At 47.9% G+C, this 14705-nt stretch overlaps 1 protein-coding gene across 3 annotated transcripts in view; it reads left to right on the top strand.

Annotated features, from left to right (window-relative positions):
• PRDM16 (PR/SET domain 16) overlaps nt 1–13546 on the top strand; it is a 202571-nt gene extending 189025 nt beyond the window's left edge. For 2 of the 3 annotated variants that reach the window (XM_019622445.3, XM_085242432.1), the window contains exons 11-17: nt 509–678; nt 1846–1923; nt 6106–6275; nt 6546–6720; nt 7419–7649; nt 8612–8786; nt 10189–13546. In XM_019622445.3, coding sequence (XP_019477990.2) covers nt 509–678; nt 1846–1923; nt 6106–6275; nt 6546–6720; nt 7419–7649; nt 8612–8786; nt 10189–10323 — 1134 coding nt within the window. In that variant the 3' untranslated portion in view covers nt 10324–13546. The remainder of the gene's footprint in view (nt 1–508; nt 679–1845; nt 1924–6105; nt 6276–6545; nt 6721–7418; nt 7650–8611; nt 8787–10188) is intronic. The other variant, XM_085242433.1, reaches the window with a different exon arrangement.
• Nucleotides 13547–14705: the final 1159 nt, after the last annotated feature.

The following is a 14705-nucleotide window of genomic DNA, read 5'->3' as shown; positions in this document are numbered from 1 at the left end:
TTCCCTTTTTCCCATCTCTCCAGGTTTCTCCCTGTTTCTGGTGTTCACCCCCAGTGTTTCTGTGGCTGTTGCTGGGTCCCAGAACCCAAAGCTGTAGAGGAATGGCAGCCTTTCCTTTGGGGCCACCCCGCCAGCCCTGCATGCCTGCTGCTCCCACCCAAACAGGACTTGGAATCATAGAATCATAGAATAGAACCATAGTCTGCATTTCCAGGTGCAGACTGCGGTCCTCCCATAGCCGTAACTCACCCAAACCACTGCTCGTTTTTATTTTAGCTTGGCTGGACTCTCCTTTCCCTCCAGGAAGCTCAGCCACCTCCCACTCCTCCTTCCATCACCTTAACGGGCTCCTCAACCTTTCTGACATGTAATTAAAACGTCTTGGCCAGGCAAACTGTGCATGGCCCAGCTCCATCCTCAGCCTGATCTTCGCTGCAGGGCCCCTCTGCCTCCTGCCCAGCTCCCTTCATTCCCCCATCTCTCTGACACGAGGCCCTTCTACTTACAGATGTCAGCCATAGAAACGATGACGGAGAAACTGGAGAGCTTTGCAGCCATGAAGGCGGACTCCGGCAGTTCCCTGCAGCCCCTTCCCCACCACCCCTTCAACTTCCGATCGCCGCCTCCCACACTGTCAGACCCCATCCTGCGGAAGGGCAAGGAGCGTTACACCTGCAGGTAAGGGAGCACAGCAACCCCTCGTGGGCATCCCCACCACCCACGCAGGGCTGGGAGGGAAAACAGGGGGCAGCAGAATTAGAACGGAGCGCGGCGATGACGAACGCGCTCCGAAATAGCTTGTTTTTGTCTGGTGGAAAATGGGCATCTTCTGTTTGCTTTGTAATCTCGAATAACCCCGGGAGCAGATCTGGAGATTCTCAAGCACACAGGGCCCTTCCACGCCAAGTCTCTGCTGCGTGGAGCCAGTGCCACGGTTGGCAGTGGGAAAACAGCGCGGTCTCAGCTATGCAAAGTGAAGGAGCTTTAAAAGCAGCAAGCACTGAGCTGCTCTTTGCACAGGCAGTTCTATCCACAGCGATGCTCATGTACCCATTGCAGCTAAAAACGTGTGTGTCAGAGCATAGCCCCGAGGGAATGGGAATCCATGCAAGCTCACACAGCTTTACCTGCAAGTATGTTCTTGTGATGGCTCTCCCTGCACCTTTCTCGTGGGCACTGTGTGGGCACAGACTTTGTTTGATGCATCTGCAGCCTCAAAAGCTCTGTGCTCAGGTTTCAGCTGGGTGGTTAGAAACGGGTTTCCCACTACAAGAGGGACTCAGCTTAGATTTATACACACAGTAGCCCATTACCATGTGGATTTTCATTATTGATTAACATTCACACTAACCATCCATCTTAAGGACATCCAAATGTCTCTGAAATTAAGAAACTCAACTCGTATTTCCTTCTGCAACGTCAAGTGTTGGGCTGCCCAGACACAGAACGTCGCTTTTCCTCCTGAGTATTTTATTTCCCAATTAACATCTTTATTTATACTTCCCCTCCTTTTGAGTTTGCTAAGAGTCAGATTTACTATGGAACGTGGTCCCTTCTCCTGTTTTATTTTCTACTGCTGCATTTCCTTATTCTAAGCAGACTGTCAGACTCACAGCAGTATATCCCAGTAACAGCAATGCAAGGCTGCAGCATTTATCTGGAAGCGAATTCAATGAATTCTGAGGATAATCAAGTAGATTCTGTATAAGTGACCAACGGGAAACAGAGGAGAGGTCTATTAAAATCTCAGGTGATTGGCAACACGAATGGGCAGCGCTGGATCTCCCACCAGAGGTGGCAGTGGGTGGTGCTGCTGATGCACTGACTTTGCTCTTGCTATCCTAGGTACTGTGGGAAGATCTTCCCACGCTCAGCCAACCTGACGAGGCATCTGCGGACACACACAGGAGAGCAGCCCTACAGGTGATGCAACCCCCAATAATTCCCTTCCCCAACGCCCCCCTCATTCACCGCTCTGTGTTGGTGGGTTTTTTTTCCCCTTTCTGTAAAGCTGTGCCAATGTAACACTGCAGTCCTATAGCATTTCATACCGTGATTCATCGGACTGTATGTTGTGTGTACCAGCCAAAAATAATCCAGCTTGGCAGCCTGGAGATAGGCACTTAGCTTATATTTAGATGTATGCTGGCAAAGGAGTGATCTGATTTCCAGTGTTGTTTCACACTCACGTTAACCATTCGTCTCAAGGACAGCTGGAGGTGCTGAATGTCTCTGCAAACCAGGCTGGTTTGAAGGGCTTGCCAGGAAAGGAACTGCTGGAGCTAGCTGGATTCCTTTCTTCTTTCCCTAATGCCTGTCGGGGATGCCTGGAGTTGTGGATCAAAACAAAAAGGCACTGAGCTCCCCCAAAAGGAGTCCTGTTCACCTCAGCCTTTCAGATTTCAATGCGACTCACGAGGAAATGGATGTATGGAGGTGTGTGTAGAGAGCTGGAGCAGCATCTGTCTCAAAGTTGTTTTGCTCCGTGTTTTCTCTGACTGGTTTGCAGTCAGTTTCAAAACAAAGAAGAGACTTTGGCAGAAGAATGCTTTGATTCCTTTCTTTTGAGGATGTGTATCTGTATTCATTTGGCAGAACTGAATGAGTGATGAATTGAGAGCTCACTTAAAACCGAGCGCTGTGTTTTCCATAACACGAGTCGGTGTTTTGCGCGCTGTCAAACAGCAGCAACAACCGAAGCAATTTCACTTTGGGTAGTAATGTTGTGGTATTTCCACGCGCAGTCCTAAGTTCACAACAAAGCTGATGTTGTGGTTATGACAGAAAGAGAAACGCAACCAAATCTCTGAGCGGCAGAGGCCCATCTGCTCCAATGCGTGCCATTTTCATGCCTGGTTTTACTGAAGAAGCCACTTTCTTCCACGCTGTGACCCACGGTGCATTCAGAGCCACTTTGTTTTCCATACAGATTTTGAGGAGGATTTTGAGTGTAGACACGAGGTAAATCCAACTCCAAAAACCCCCTCTCCAAAGCAGACATATATTTTGGAAGCGTTCCCTTTGAGTTCTCAGTTGTGCTGTTTGATATGCTTTGAATGAATGCGGCACATTCAGCACACAGTCCTGTCTGAGTCAAACCCTCACTCCCGGTTACTCAGAGATTCAGTGCCGTTTTCTTCCAAAAAAGGAGACCTTGGACTCAACAAAGGTTAGCAAAACACGCGCCGTATTTCATCTGCTCTTCTCCCAGAAAATGGTCCTTGTGTAGGGTTTTTGTGTGGGATTTTTCCTGCAGTAGAGCGCTGACTTCTGGACAATGTTGCATTATAACAGCACTCCTGAGAGTCAGTGCAACGTTTATAGAAAGGCTTAATTATCATCGATTTTCCTCTGCTCTCAGAGAACGGAGATTTCCACCTTTAGCTTGCTTTTAAAGTGCCAACATCCTGCAGGTAGAAGCAGGTTGGGGATTCTCTGTGTTTTATCTTGCAACTTTCCTTCTGCTGTTTACATCTCTGGTTCCCAACCCTTCCGTGTTCTTTAGCAAGTCCCTTTTGCTTCCTCGCTGTCTATAATGAGGATACGAGGTAGGAACGCATAGCACGTGGGCAGTATGGATGTTAATTCCTTCTGTAAAGGAGCAGTGCTGTGTGGAGTGAGGAGTACCTGGTAGTGCTCTGTGCTTCCTGAAAATCTGACTTGAAACAGCATCAGGGCAGCATGCAGAACTGGGGAGGCAGAACACACACAGGCTGCATGCAGCCCAGCCTGGCTGCTGGCTTCAGCACGGCTCTCCTCTCGCATCCCTCCAGGATGCCCTGTAATTGATTCTTGAATTACCCCCGGTCCTCAGGCACTGCCTGCCAGGCTGCCGTTCCTTCCATAAAGATGTGCTTCCCGACGTCTGTTTTGAGTTTGTTTTGCTTTAATTTCCTTTCAGACCCCCATGTCCTGTTATCTGCATTAAGCTGAAGCTAACAACTAACGTCAGTGTCTGCTGTGGCACTGCAGATCGCGCTCAGCTCCGCACAAAGTGCTCTCATTTTCTTTTACAAAGCAAATACGGCTCCTTTTTGAGCTCCCCTCTTCCCTGTGTTTAAGTTGGTCCTTCCGTCCAGGTCGTTTATTTAGATTAAAACCAGCAGAGATCCAAGCACCGACCCCTCTGGGACCGCAAATAACGCCGCCCGTCGCCCTCATCCCAGCGCTCAGACGTTGGATGTTGCTCCTTTGCCTCTGGTTTCTATTTTTTTAACAAGCTCTTTATCCCCTCTCCCTGCATCCGAGCCTGGGTCTGCATAGCTCATAGTTAAAGCGAGGACCTGTCAGAGGGAGCTTTTCAAAGGCTTCCTGAGCATCTAAATAAATGGGTGGATGGGGGCCGGGGCGTTCGAGCCGTGCTCCTGGCAGTGCTGCTTTGAAGTGCCTGGAAACAGGGAGGGAGCTGATGGCACAGCACTGCTGGAACTCAGCTCCTGTTCTCCTACGGGACGTCGGGTGCTGGGATGCTGCAGTCTGGAGGGTTGCAGAAGCCTGGCGGCTCACGGGTCTGATCCTTGGGTTGCTAGCAGGGAGAGAGAGAAAGCTTTGGAAGCCTGAGAAAGCTGTGGTTTAACACGAGATTTTGCCTTTTTCCTCAGTTAGTCAGAGGAAAGGTTCATGATTTGAAATAGTTTAATATTTTTGCAGTGATTTAACAGTAGGAGATTCGGAGGTGGGGGTGGAACCCATGAAGAAAAGAGAGAGAGTGTTTCATAAAGGTATCTCTGCTATTCCCAAAAATAATATCAATTTGGTTTCGGGGACCGAATAAAAATTGCAGCTGTAGCACATCTGGAAATGGTGCACGTGTTTCACAGTATGGGTTTTTTTACACTTGCACCTTCTTCTTGCATTTGGATCTGTTATGCTTGTAGGAAACCACACCACATCCTTACTGTCAAGGCAAATCCAGTTTGGTGCTTGAATAAGGGAAGGGAAAAGCGTGGGAGGAGGGCACTTGTGAGCCCAGAGCACCCGCAGCTTTGTGCCATGAGGAGCAGTGGTGCAGTTTGGTGGGATGTGTTTTGCCCTTACACGGAGCTGAAGGAAGGGGATCCTGTTGGGATGAGAGGCGTTTAGGAACGGTTGTGTTTTGTCCTGTAAGTGCACAGGGTTTGCAGAGCTCTGCAGAGAAGGGTTCTGCTTCCTGTGGGCTTTGGAAGCGTAGCCGTGAGGATAGTGCCTTTGTTGGGTAGAGGTGATGTACTGAAAGAGGGATCTGATCGGGCTGGTTTGGAGGAGTTTGGCTTTTTACCTTCGGTCCTGGAGCTCCTCTCTGCGGCTCAAAGCCGCCCTCTGCAGTCGTGCTCTGCCCACAGAGCTCAGAGCATCACCGTCCTGCAGGGGAGGTCCGGAGGGAAAGGTAGCTGTGGCCCATCTGCCACGGGCAAAGCATCTGCCGTGGCTCCTGCAGAGGGGTAATTCAAAGAGGAACGTGTCTTCACTCAGCAGTTCCCCCAAACAGCCTGGCTCGGCTCCGTGCATTGCACACAGTTCAATGCAAACCAGATATTCGCTCCACGGGAATGGATCTGACACAGTTTGGAAGCTGTGGTGTATTTCTTGGGAGCTGTTGTGCTATGATAGCAGCCATAATGATCTTTAAGGCTCTGCTGCCTGTATCTTGAGGAATTTCGTGAATAAATGTAGGGTTTTCCATGTGTCCACATAAGTGTGTCATGAAGGGCTGCGCTAGATAATAACAACGATGTTATAGTTTTAATCTCCCTTTATTCTTCTTTCTCCTCTCCCCATGCCAGATGTCACCTGCCTCCCCTGCAAAATGTGAAATGAATTAATTCACCTTTTGTGTTTTTACATTCGTGTGTGGGGGAAAAAAAAAAAAAGTAATTATTTTGCTTAAAATTCTTATTTGTTTGGACGGCTCGCTTCTTAATTAATCCTAATCCTTTCTTTGTGCTCCTTGAGTAACAATAATATCAGATTTGTCTGGAATGATTAATGCCTCTTGCATTCCAGCTCCTCAGCCGAGTAAAGATTTATAGACCAACATTTTCTGCTTTTCTGGTAGTCAGATTTTTGCGTTTTTTTTTTTTTCCCCCCCTCACGTTGCACTCTTTGGCATTTGCTTCTATTTTTCAGGTGTAAATACTGTGACAGGTCATTCAGCATTTCCTCCAACCTCCAGCGGCACGTTCGAAACATCCATAACAAGGAGAAGCCATTCAAATGCCACCTGTGCAACCGGTGCTTTGGGCAGCAGACCAACCTGGACCGACATCTTAAGAAGCACGAACACGAGAACGTTCCAGGTAGCAACCAGCATTGCTATGGGAAAGCTATAGGCAAGCAGCTAAACGATGGACGGTGCTTCTGGAATTGCATGTGCCACCCATAAATGCTGAATGCCATCTGTTTTTCTCTGTAGTTCAAGTCTGGAAAGCATAAGCTTCTGTAAAATAACCTTACTGTACAGTGAGGGGATTGTTGCATGATGCTCCTCCTTCATTTTTCCTCTTAGCAATGACTTTGACAGCATCTGATTGTTTCTCCTGTTCTCTTTTCTCGTTTCTCCCACTCAGTGAGCCAGCACTCTGGAGTCATTACAAACCACCTTGGGACCAGTGCCTCTTCCCCCAACTCGGAGTCAGACAACCATGCACTTTTAGATGAGAAAGAGGATTCGTATTTCTCTGAAATCAGAAATTTTATTGCAAATAGTGAGATGAATCAAGCGTCGACGTTAGCAGATAAAAGGTAGACCAGCAAATGAAATGACCTGGTGGCACACATTGTTAACGTGGTTCAAAGACCAGTCAGCCTCTGTCCTGTAGTATTTGATTTAAAGCACTCAAAAGAGAGAAACAGTGGTTTGGAATGGAAAGCACCATCAACTTCAAGTGCTGAGCCCAGCGTTGAGTCTTTTCAGAAGATGACCTGGGTTAGGAGTGAGTGGCAAGGCGTGGGGCCTGGGAGGCATCTTGAGTTTTGCCTTTGTTTTACAAACCTCATTTTGACTGAGGAGTATTAAATCTGCCCACAAACCCAGCTGTGAGGGAGCTTCCTCAAATGGAGGTTGTTAGAATACAGTACAGAGATGAGGAGGAAAGCCCTGTGTCCCACAGATGTTATATTTTGAGAGACGGAAAAGCATCACTTAAATCCAGACTAGCCAAAATGCTAGTTTGAAAAGCATTTGGGTTGATCTGTACTTGATGTGCTCGTTGTCCCTGCAGACACTGCAAAAGCTGATTTTTTTAACTGCCTGAAACATGTCAGTTTCCCTTTTCTTTGTAGTTTAAATAGTATGTGTATGTGGACATAGATAACTCTAGATATTTGCATTCATGCACAAGTATAAATTGAATACAGTCCGGTGTTACAGTGAAGACGCATGATTTATTCATTTGATCTCTTTCTTTTTATTTGCTTTCCCTCTTGACCAAACATTTCAGGCCAGAAATGCAGGATATTGACAGCAACTCCCAGTGTCACGGATTAGCAAATGAGAAAACGGAAGATGTGGATGATGAAGATGAAGAACTGGAGGAGGAGGATGACGACAGCCTGACAGGGAAGTCACAGGATGAAACGGTGTCACCCACTGCAGAGCCCCGAGGAACGTACGAGGATGAAGAGGATGAGGAGCCCACATCTCTCACCATGAGCTTTGAGCACACCCGAAGGTGAGGTGGCCGTGCCCTCTGGGAAGTCATTTGGGGGCCAGACTTCTGACCCTGTGTCAGTGCTAGATTGTGAATGCGACTGTTTTATTTCTCAAGCCATGTATCATACCTCAGTTTGATTTAAGCATTCACTTGACTGATTCCATTTTCACCATGGCGAGGGATACAAAACAAGTGGGCTGCAAGGAAAGTCTGTGGTAAGATGTAGATCCAAGAACTTGAGGAGTTTGTGCCAGGAGAGCAATTAGTCCAAAACAGAGAAGAGCTTTTGCAGGGTACTGCAGTTCAGGGAGTAACGCCTGTCTTTAACACTCTGGTTGAGGCAGAGGGAGAAGCATACGTGTGCAATCCGTGTTGCTACTCATTTTATTGTAGCAAAACGCTGTTGACTTCAAGTTAAATCACCAGCATTTAGGGAAAAGTTAAAGATTTTTTTTTTTTTTCCCAGGGTCAAGTGATATTTAGGCAACTTCACCATTAAGATTTGTCGCACCTGTATAGGTTTAATGCTCCTTTTTCAGCTTCAGTTTCCCAACTGCCATTTGTACCAAATATCCTAGGATGCAGAGCCCGCATCTTATTCAGTCTCAGTGCATCACTGCTTTCACTGCAACTCAGAGGAGACACAGCAGTGTTCTGTAGACACTGATCCAGTGCCCATCGTATCAAGGAGTGGCCAGCAGCTGGACACCTCCATGCAGAAGAGCAGAGGGAGCTTTAGTCAGGCTGACTCACAAATATCCATCACACCGATGCTTGTACGTGCATCATCACGCTCTCCACCTTTTCTTTGTGCCTTGCACTCTGTGTCATTCTCGTTGTCTGTCCGTCTGTCCGCTCACGCATGTGGCTTGTGAGACCCCCATGTACGTGCATGCAGGAACTGGTTAGCACCACGCTAGTGTGTGAACGGTGCCATGAGCTAACAACAGGTCAACCCCTTCCCCTGGTCATTGGTACAGGTGTATTGAGGAGGACGAAGCCGGCTTGTTAGATTTGGAGCAGATGCCGAATTTTGGGAAGGGGCTGGATCTTCGCAAAGCAGCCCAGGAAGCATTTGAAGTTAAAGATGTGTTTAATTCCACCTTAGACTCTGAGACAATAAAACAGACTCTGTACAGGCAGGCTAAAAACCAGGTAGGTATATGCCAGAACATTTTACCTAGCTTGCTGCCAGCGCGTCCTATAGGATTAGCAAGCAGCTGGCCTCCTGCAGCTGAGGTTTATTTTCCCTTCCCACTGAGCAGCAGTACTGATGGTAATGAGGGAATCATGTGGGAGCTGTCTTGTCGCAGCTGTACAGAAAAATGGAGAAGAAATGGAGTGGGCATCAGTTTTAGGTCACCCAATCAATTTATCATTAACCCTGTGTTGTGAGAACATGCTTATGTAGGACAGTAGTGGCATCTGTCTGTTTTTATCTGTCTGTATAAATGTTTTTTCCCAACTGTTATTTATTTCTACTTTGAGATAGTTCTTCAGTTGGTTCATACTAAGAAACTCAAGTTTAGTCCACGGAAACTGTCACTGTATTTGATTACAGAGAGCATAATAGACAGTAGTATTGCCTTGACTTGCAGTCCTTCAGGCATCAAGAACTTCCTCGCTTATCTCCCTGATTTCTAAAAGCAAAACACAAAAGGAGCATTTGCTCTGTCAGCTCGAGCAGCTCAGACCCACCTGCAAGCCTCAAAGTGACACCTCAGCCCCTGCTGTAATTTAGAGGAAAATCTGGAGGTATGGGACGCATCCGTTTGTGCTTCCCACTTTTTCATTGCACCAAAATGTTGCCTAGTTTCCTGAAGTTCATATCTTGATCCACGTGGAAGGGCTCTCACAAAAGACTGTGAGAGTGAAGGTAGATCACTGTGTGGGCATACTCACATTAAGCCTCTAAGAAGGGTGCTCCAAATTACCACCCAGCACCCAGCACAAGCTGCTTGCCTGAGTCCTCTGTGTGTCCTGTTACTAATATGGCAAAGGTACTAACCACGTAGGAAAGCTTGCTCCTTTCACATTTGTCCTACTTCGTTAGCTCTATCCAACGCTTGGCAGAGAGTTGTCCTTTGGGGCTGTTGTTCTTTTTAGAAGCACGCGTGTCCTTACCACTTCCAGGCTCTTTCAGCACGTACCTACAGTAGGTAGATGAGCATGCTGACGTGACGAGTAGCTCTGACTCTTGGTCTTCAAGGGGCTGGTGGTATTGTCACCAGCACAGCCGCATTACTGCAGGTCCAACTGTACTGAGCATTGTACCCATGTCCCAGAAATGCACGATTTTTGCTGCCCTGCAGAGGGTAGAGCCAGGTGTGAGGCGTGTGCCACGTGCCCAGCCTGGCACGGAGCGTTTGGTTCTGTGCAACCGTGGGGAGTCCAGGCTGCCACGTTCCAGTAGGTGGAGCGGCGGGTGCCATCCCTGCATGTGGGTGTAAATCTCGACCTGCTGGCAGGGACAATGCCACTTTACATTTTGGTGAGCTGGTGCTGTGGTCCCACGTGCGTATTCACACGTCCCCTGCGTTGCTCTCTCCTCCCGCAGGCTTATGCAATGATGCTGTCCCTATCTGAGAACGCTCCCCTCCACACGTCCTCCCAGAACTCCCTGGGTGCTTGGTTGGACATGGCAGGAGCAGCTTCAGAGTCGGGGACCTTTAACCCCATCAACCACCTCTGAGAGGTCCGCAGGGCTCTGTCTGGAGTCGCAGCGAGGAGGCGGCGGTGCTGCGCTTACCCCAAACCCCAGCAAGCAGAAGATGGGTGCGAGGGCCTCAGGGAGCGCCTGGACTTTGGGCTGAGAAAGGAACCTGTCGCATCTGACCTACCAGACCTGCGTTTTTACCACGGTTTTGATTTGTAATTTATGGCAATGAACCTCTCCGCAACTGGATAACCCTGACACAGCCCCCAGGATTTCACCAAAATAGGAATAGCGTAAGCAAGGCACGAATCGCAACAGTGTGATCCGATATCAGTCCCTCCGCTATTACAAGATGGGATCACTGAGCCAGCAAAGCCCTCGTGGAGGTGGAAGCCTGACACCATTGGGCAGCTTCATCCCTTCAGTCGAATAAGGAGGCAACAAGGAAACGGAGCCCAGTGAGACCCCGTCCCTGGTGCAATTCTGGCAGAGCCACTGGAGTTGCACCAGGGAAGGGTAATCCAGCCCATTTTGCTGACCTCTAACAGAACCTGAAGTTGTGTACTCCCTCTGAAATGCTGTCCTGTGCTCAGTTCCTGGCCAAACACCTTTCCTGTGCAAAGCTCCTGAACGTGAGTGGCAGTGTCCCAGCTGAGAGCTCCTCAGCCTACAGCACTGCTGGGGTCGGGCTGGCGTTGGGTCACAGAAACGTGTGGTTGGTGGTCCTCAGCTGATGTCCGTGCCTGCAGTGCTGTGTGGAGAGCACTCTCCATCTCTGTGGTGCCACAAGACAGAGCTCTGCTTGGACCTGGAGCCTCTGGAGTGAGAAATGGCTCTTGGTCTGCACTGCCCCGGGGTCTTGTGCTGGAGCTGCTGGGTCTCATGGGGAGGGTGAAAAGCCATCAAGGGTGAGGAAGGTGGCCTGGGGCAGTCAGGATGGTTGCAGCCACTGTGTTTGTTTCCTGCAGTGATCTCTTCTCGGTGTTGGTGGTGCTTGGGAATTGTAGAAGAAACATCCTGCTCATGCTGTTGTGGTGGGGGGTTGGCTGGTTGGCTGTGCGTGTCTGTGGCCATTGGTTTTCATAGGAAGATGTCCTAGCTTCAGCAACATCAGGGCTCTGAGCCCTCTATTCAAGCACACAGCCAAGAATAGAATCATTTCTCTGACTCTAAAATTGCTCGCAGGTATGTCATGAGTGATTTCAAATCTCTTCCAAGTCTCCTCCTGTTGTTCAGTGGCCCAAAACAACTTCCAGAAGTACCGTTGTTTGTGCTGTTCTGCAGTGCGAATTGCTGAGTTGGAGCACAGCCTGGGAAGCAAACAGACCTGGTGCAAAGAACAGCACTGGTTGTATGGATAACGTTAAGGGTGTGTGTGCTGAGAATTTGCTAATTGCAGCATCGTCAGTTGAAATGTTCCAAGGACTGGGGAAGAGTTGGTGCGGTGGCACCGTGCTCAGAGCCAGCCAGCTTGGGAAGAACACTTCCCATTGGTTTTCCTGTTGGTTTTCCCATTGGGGCTGGTTAGGAACTGCAGAACTGGGCCAGTGGCCGCTGTCAGGGGGGCAGCATGTGGTTTGTCTGCCTGTGAATTGGTGGTGTGCTCAGTGCAGGGTGAAGGAACACAACACGGGAGCCTCATCCCGGCACACTGAAACAAAGGAAACAACTGCCCACAAAGTGGGGTTATGCTAGGAACCCTTCATAACGTGCTGTCAGCACCAAGAGCAGGCTGTTTTTAGATAGCTCGTGAAGGAAAGCATCCAGGATATCTTTAGTAAAGAAGGAGCAGAAGGTAAATTAGCAGCACCGGTGTATTTTCTGAGAAAATTTGCCCTCCCTGTGTGGTTTTCCACATCCCTCTGTGAAAGTGCCCAAGGCCCTGAGCCCAGCCAAGCTGCTCCCTGTGTTGGCACGAGGCTGTGCTGGTGGTGGCACAGCACCCGGTCCTGAGAGCACAGAGGTGGTCCCATCCCACCCTGGGCACCATTCCCACCGGGGCAACAGAAATAATAAAGAACTGTTTCCTCTCCGGATGGAATTTCTTTTAATCTGTAAATAACTTGTAATTTTTTGCTAATTCTTTTCTTATTTTATTTCTTCCTTAACAGTATTTTTTTTTTTTTTTTTTTGCATTAGATATATCATTATTGTGAAGAAATAATGCACGTAGTGAAGGACCAAAATGGTGTAACTGAGGTTGTGTGTTGTATGAGGGAGGATGGAGAGGTGGTGATGTGCCAAGCGCCCGCGGGGTCCTGCTGTTCTTGCTGCCCGTTCTCCAGACAATCATTGGTTGTGTTCCATTGGCGTGCCAGTAGTGTTTGCCTGAGCTTTCTATTTATTTCCTCGGTGGGTTGGAAAGCGGGAGCAGGCAGGGGAGCACGCAGCCCTGCAGTGGGAGCGCTGCCCATCGGGGGTCTCAGCAGGGGCCGGGTGGGCAGTGCTGAGCTGTGGGCTTTGGTGCTCCCGGCCACGCGCGGGGCGTGAGGAGCAGAAGGTTGGGAAATCATGAAATGATTTCTCCTTTTCTTTTGTCGTTGTCTGTATTTCCTGAGTCAGTTCTCCTCCCGTTTTCTCGAGCCAGTGCCTCTTTTTGTGTTCAGGACCTCCCGACTCCCCCAGGTTAGCACTGATGACGAGTTTTCATCTTCCCACAGTTAAATAAAGAGGAAGCCTCGCCGAATTGCCGCGTATTCGTAGCGTTCATTAATTGCACTCGGGACGGTCGCGGCCCGTAGCCAACCCGTAGGCTTTGTCGCGTGGCTTTGGCCAAAAGCAATCCCTGGTGCCAGGGCTGCTCCCAGTGGGCACAGCTGGCTTTCTGTCTTGCTGCGAGGATCGTGGTGGAAGCTTCCCCTTTCTCCCCGCTCAGCACTTAAGACTCTCAGCAGACGCTCTTGCGAAACGGCTCCTTGTTCCCTTCCTACAAAAAGCGTTTGGAAAAGCACTTGCACAACGAGGTGAACCTGTTTGGACTCTGAGCATCAAAGCACTGGATGTTGGTGAGCCCCCGGCCGGCCCCGACCTACTGACTTGGTTCCGTTTGTGCTGTACTGTGCGCCGGGCTGCCGGCGCTGGTCACAAAGCCATGAACCTTTCCTGTCGTGTTGAGTGATACTGTGATTAAATGATTCCGAGGTTGTTGTTGTTTTTGTTTTTGTTTTTTTTTTTTTAATTATTATTTTATTTTTATTTTTGGTCTCTTTCTTCTGTCGTTAATTCTTATTACCACTTTTTTTTTTTTTTTTTTTTGGGGGGGGGGGGGAGAGAAAAAAAAAAAGAATGAAAAAGCTTAAAAAAAAAAAAAAAAAAAGGCAGCTTTGATTTTCCAAATGTGCAATTCACACGTGAACAAAGTAATTCTGAAAGTAATTCTCAATGTATTTTACGTTCTCGTTGCTCTCTTCAAAGCCAGAGGTGTTTGCCCTGATGTCATTTCCAGCCTGCAGAAGATGTAATTTAAAACATATATATATTGTGCTTGCGAGAATCATGAATCTGTGCATCCGATGTCATTCCTTTTCCCATCGTTACAATACAGATATAATTTAGTTGTTTTTTTTTTTTTTTCCTTTAGGGCTGTATAGTGTTGTTTTTTTTTAAAAAAAAAAAAATCAATTGTAAATGTCTGGTTTTCACATAATGTTTAAAAAACATTGAGAAAGAGGATGGTGCTTGTTCCATATCATTCTTGATTGTATATTGCTTCTGTTATGTTTATAAGTAAACTGTGCATGACTTGTGTTTAGCGGTCATTATGGTGTCTGTTTGTGAGATTTTTATTAAAAAGAAACAAATCCCGTAGATGCACTTATTGTAAATGTGATTAGATGGTTGGTCTGAGGCTAGAAGCCTCCAACTGCCCAGGAAGAAGGAAAAAAAAAAAAAAAAAAAAAAAAAAAGTGTTGGCAGTTATTAATTAATATGAAATCGCTTTGTTGGGAGCATAATGAAATAAGAGAGATGAAGTGTAGAAAATAATTTGAAGAAGCGATTTTTTGCAAATTTTCCTTTTGATGCTTGTGATAAAAGACAAATGTACTTGTGTAGAGAAATTCCTTTAAAACAATGACTAGGAAAAGCTGATTTTGAGGTTAATGCTGTAGAATAGGAATGTATACCAAATGTAATCTTTCCAATGCTACGATGAATTTATACATGAGATTGATATGCAATAAACCTGTGTGCTTTTATAAGCCATGGTTCCGTGAGCTTTGTTTGTCGCCCGACGCATCGGCGTGGGGTTGGTGGATGCTTTGCTGCAAGGTAAGGAAGGATGGGGCCGGAGGGGTATCGGGGCCAACGGTGTGTGCTGCAAAGCTGATTATTGCTCTCTGCTCCAGGAAGTCGGCGTGCTGGCCGGAGGATGGATCCTGTGTTCTGTGCATAGGTGCTTCATGGGATGGCTGGGGCTC

This window comes from Meleagris gallopavo, chromosome 23 (assembly GCF_905368555.1).
Source record: "Meleagris gallopavo chromosome 23, MGAL_WU_HG_1.1, whole genome shotgun sequence".
NCBI lineage: Eukaryota > Metazoa > Chordata > Aves > Galliformes > Phasianidae > Meleagris > Meleagris gallopavo.
The sequence above is the reverse complement of the archived record's forward strand: the minus strand, read 5'-3'. Positions and strand labels throughout refer to the sequence as shown.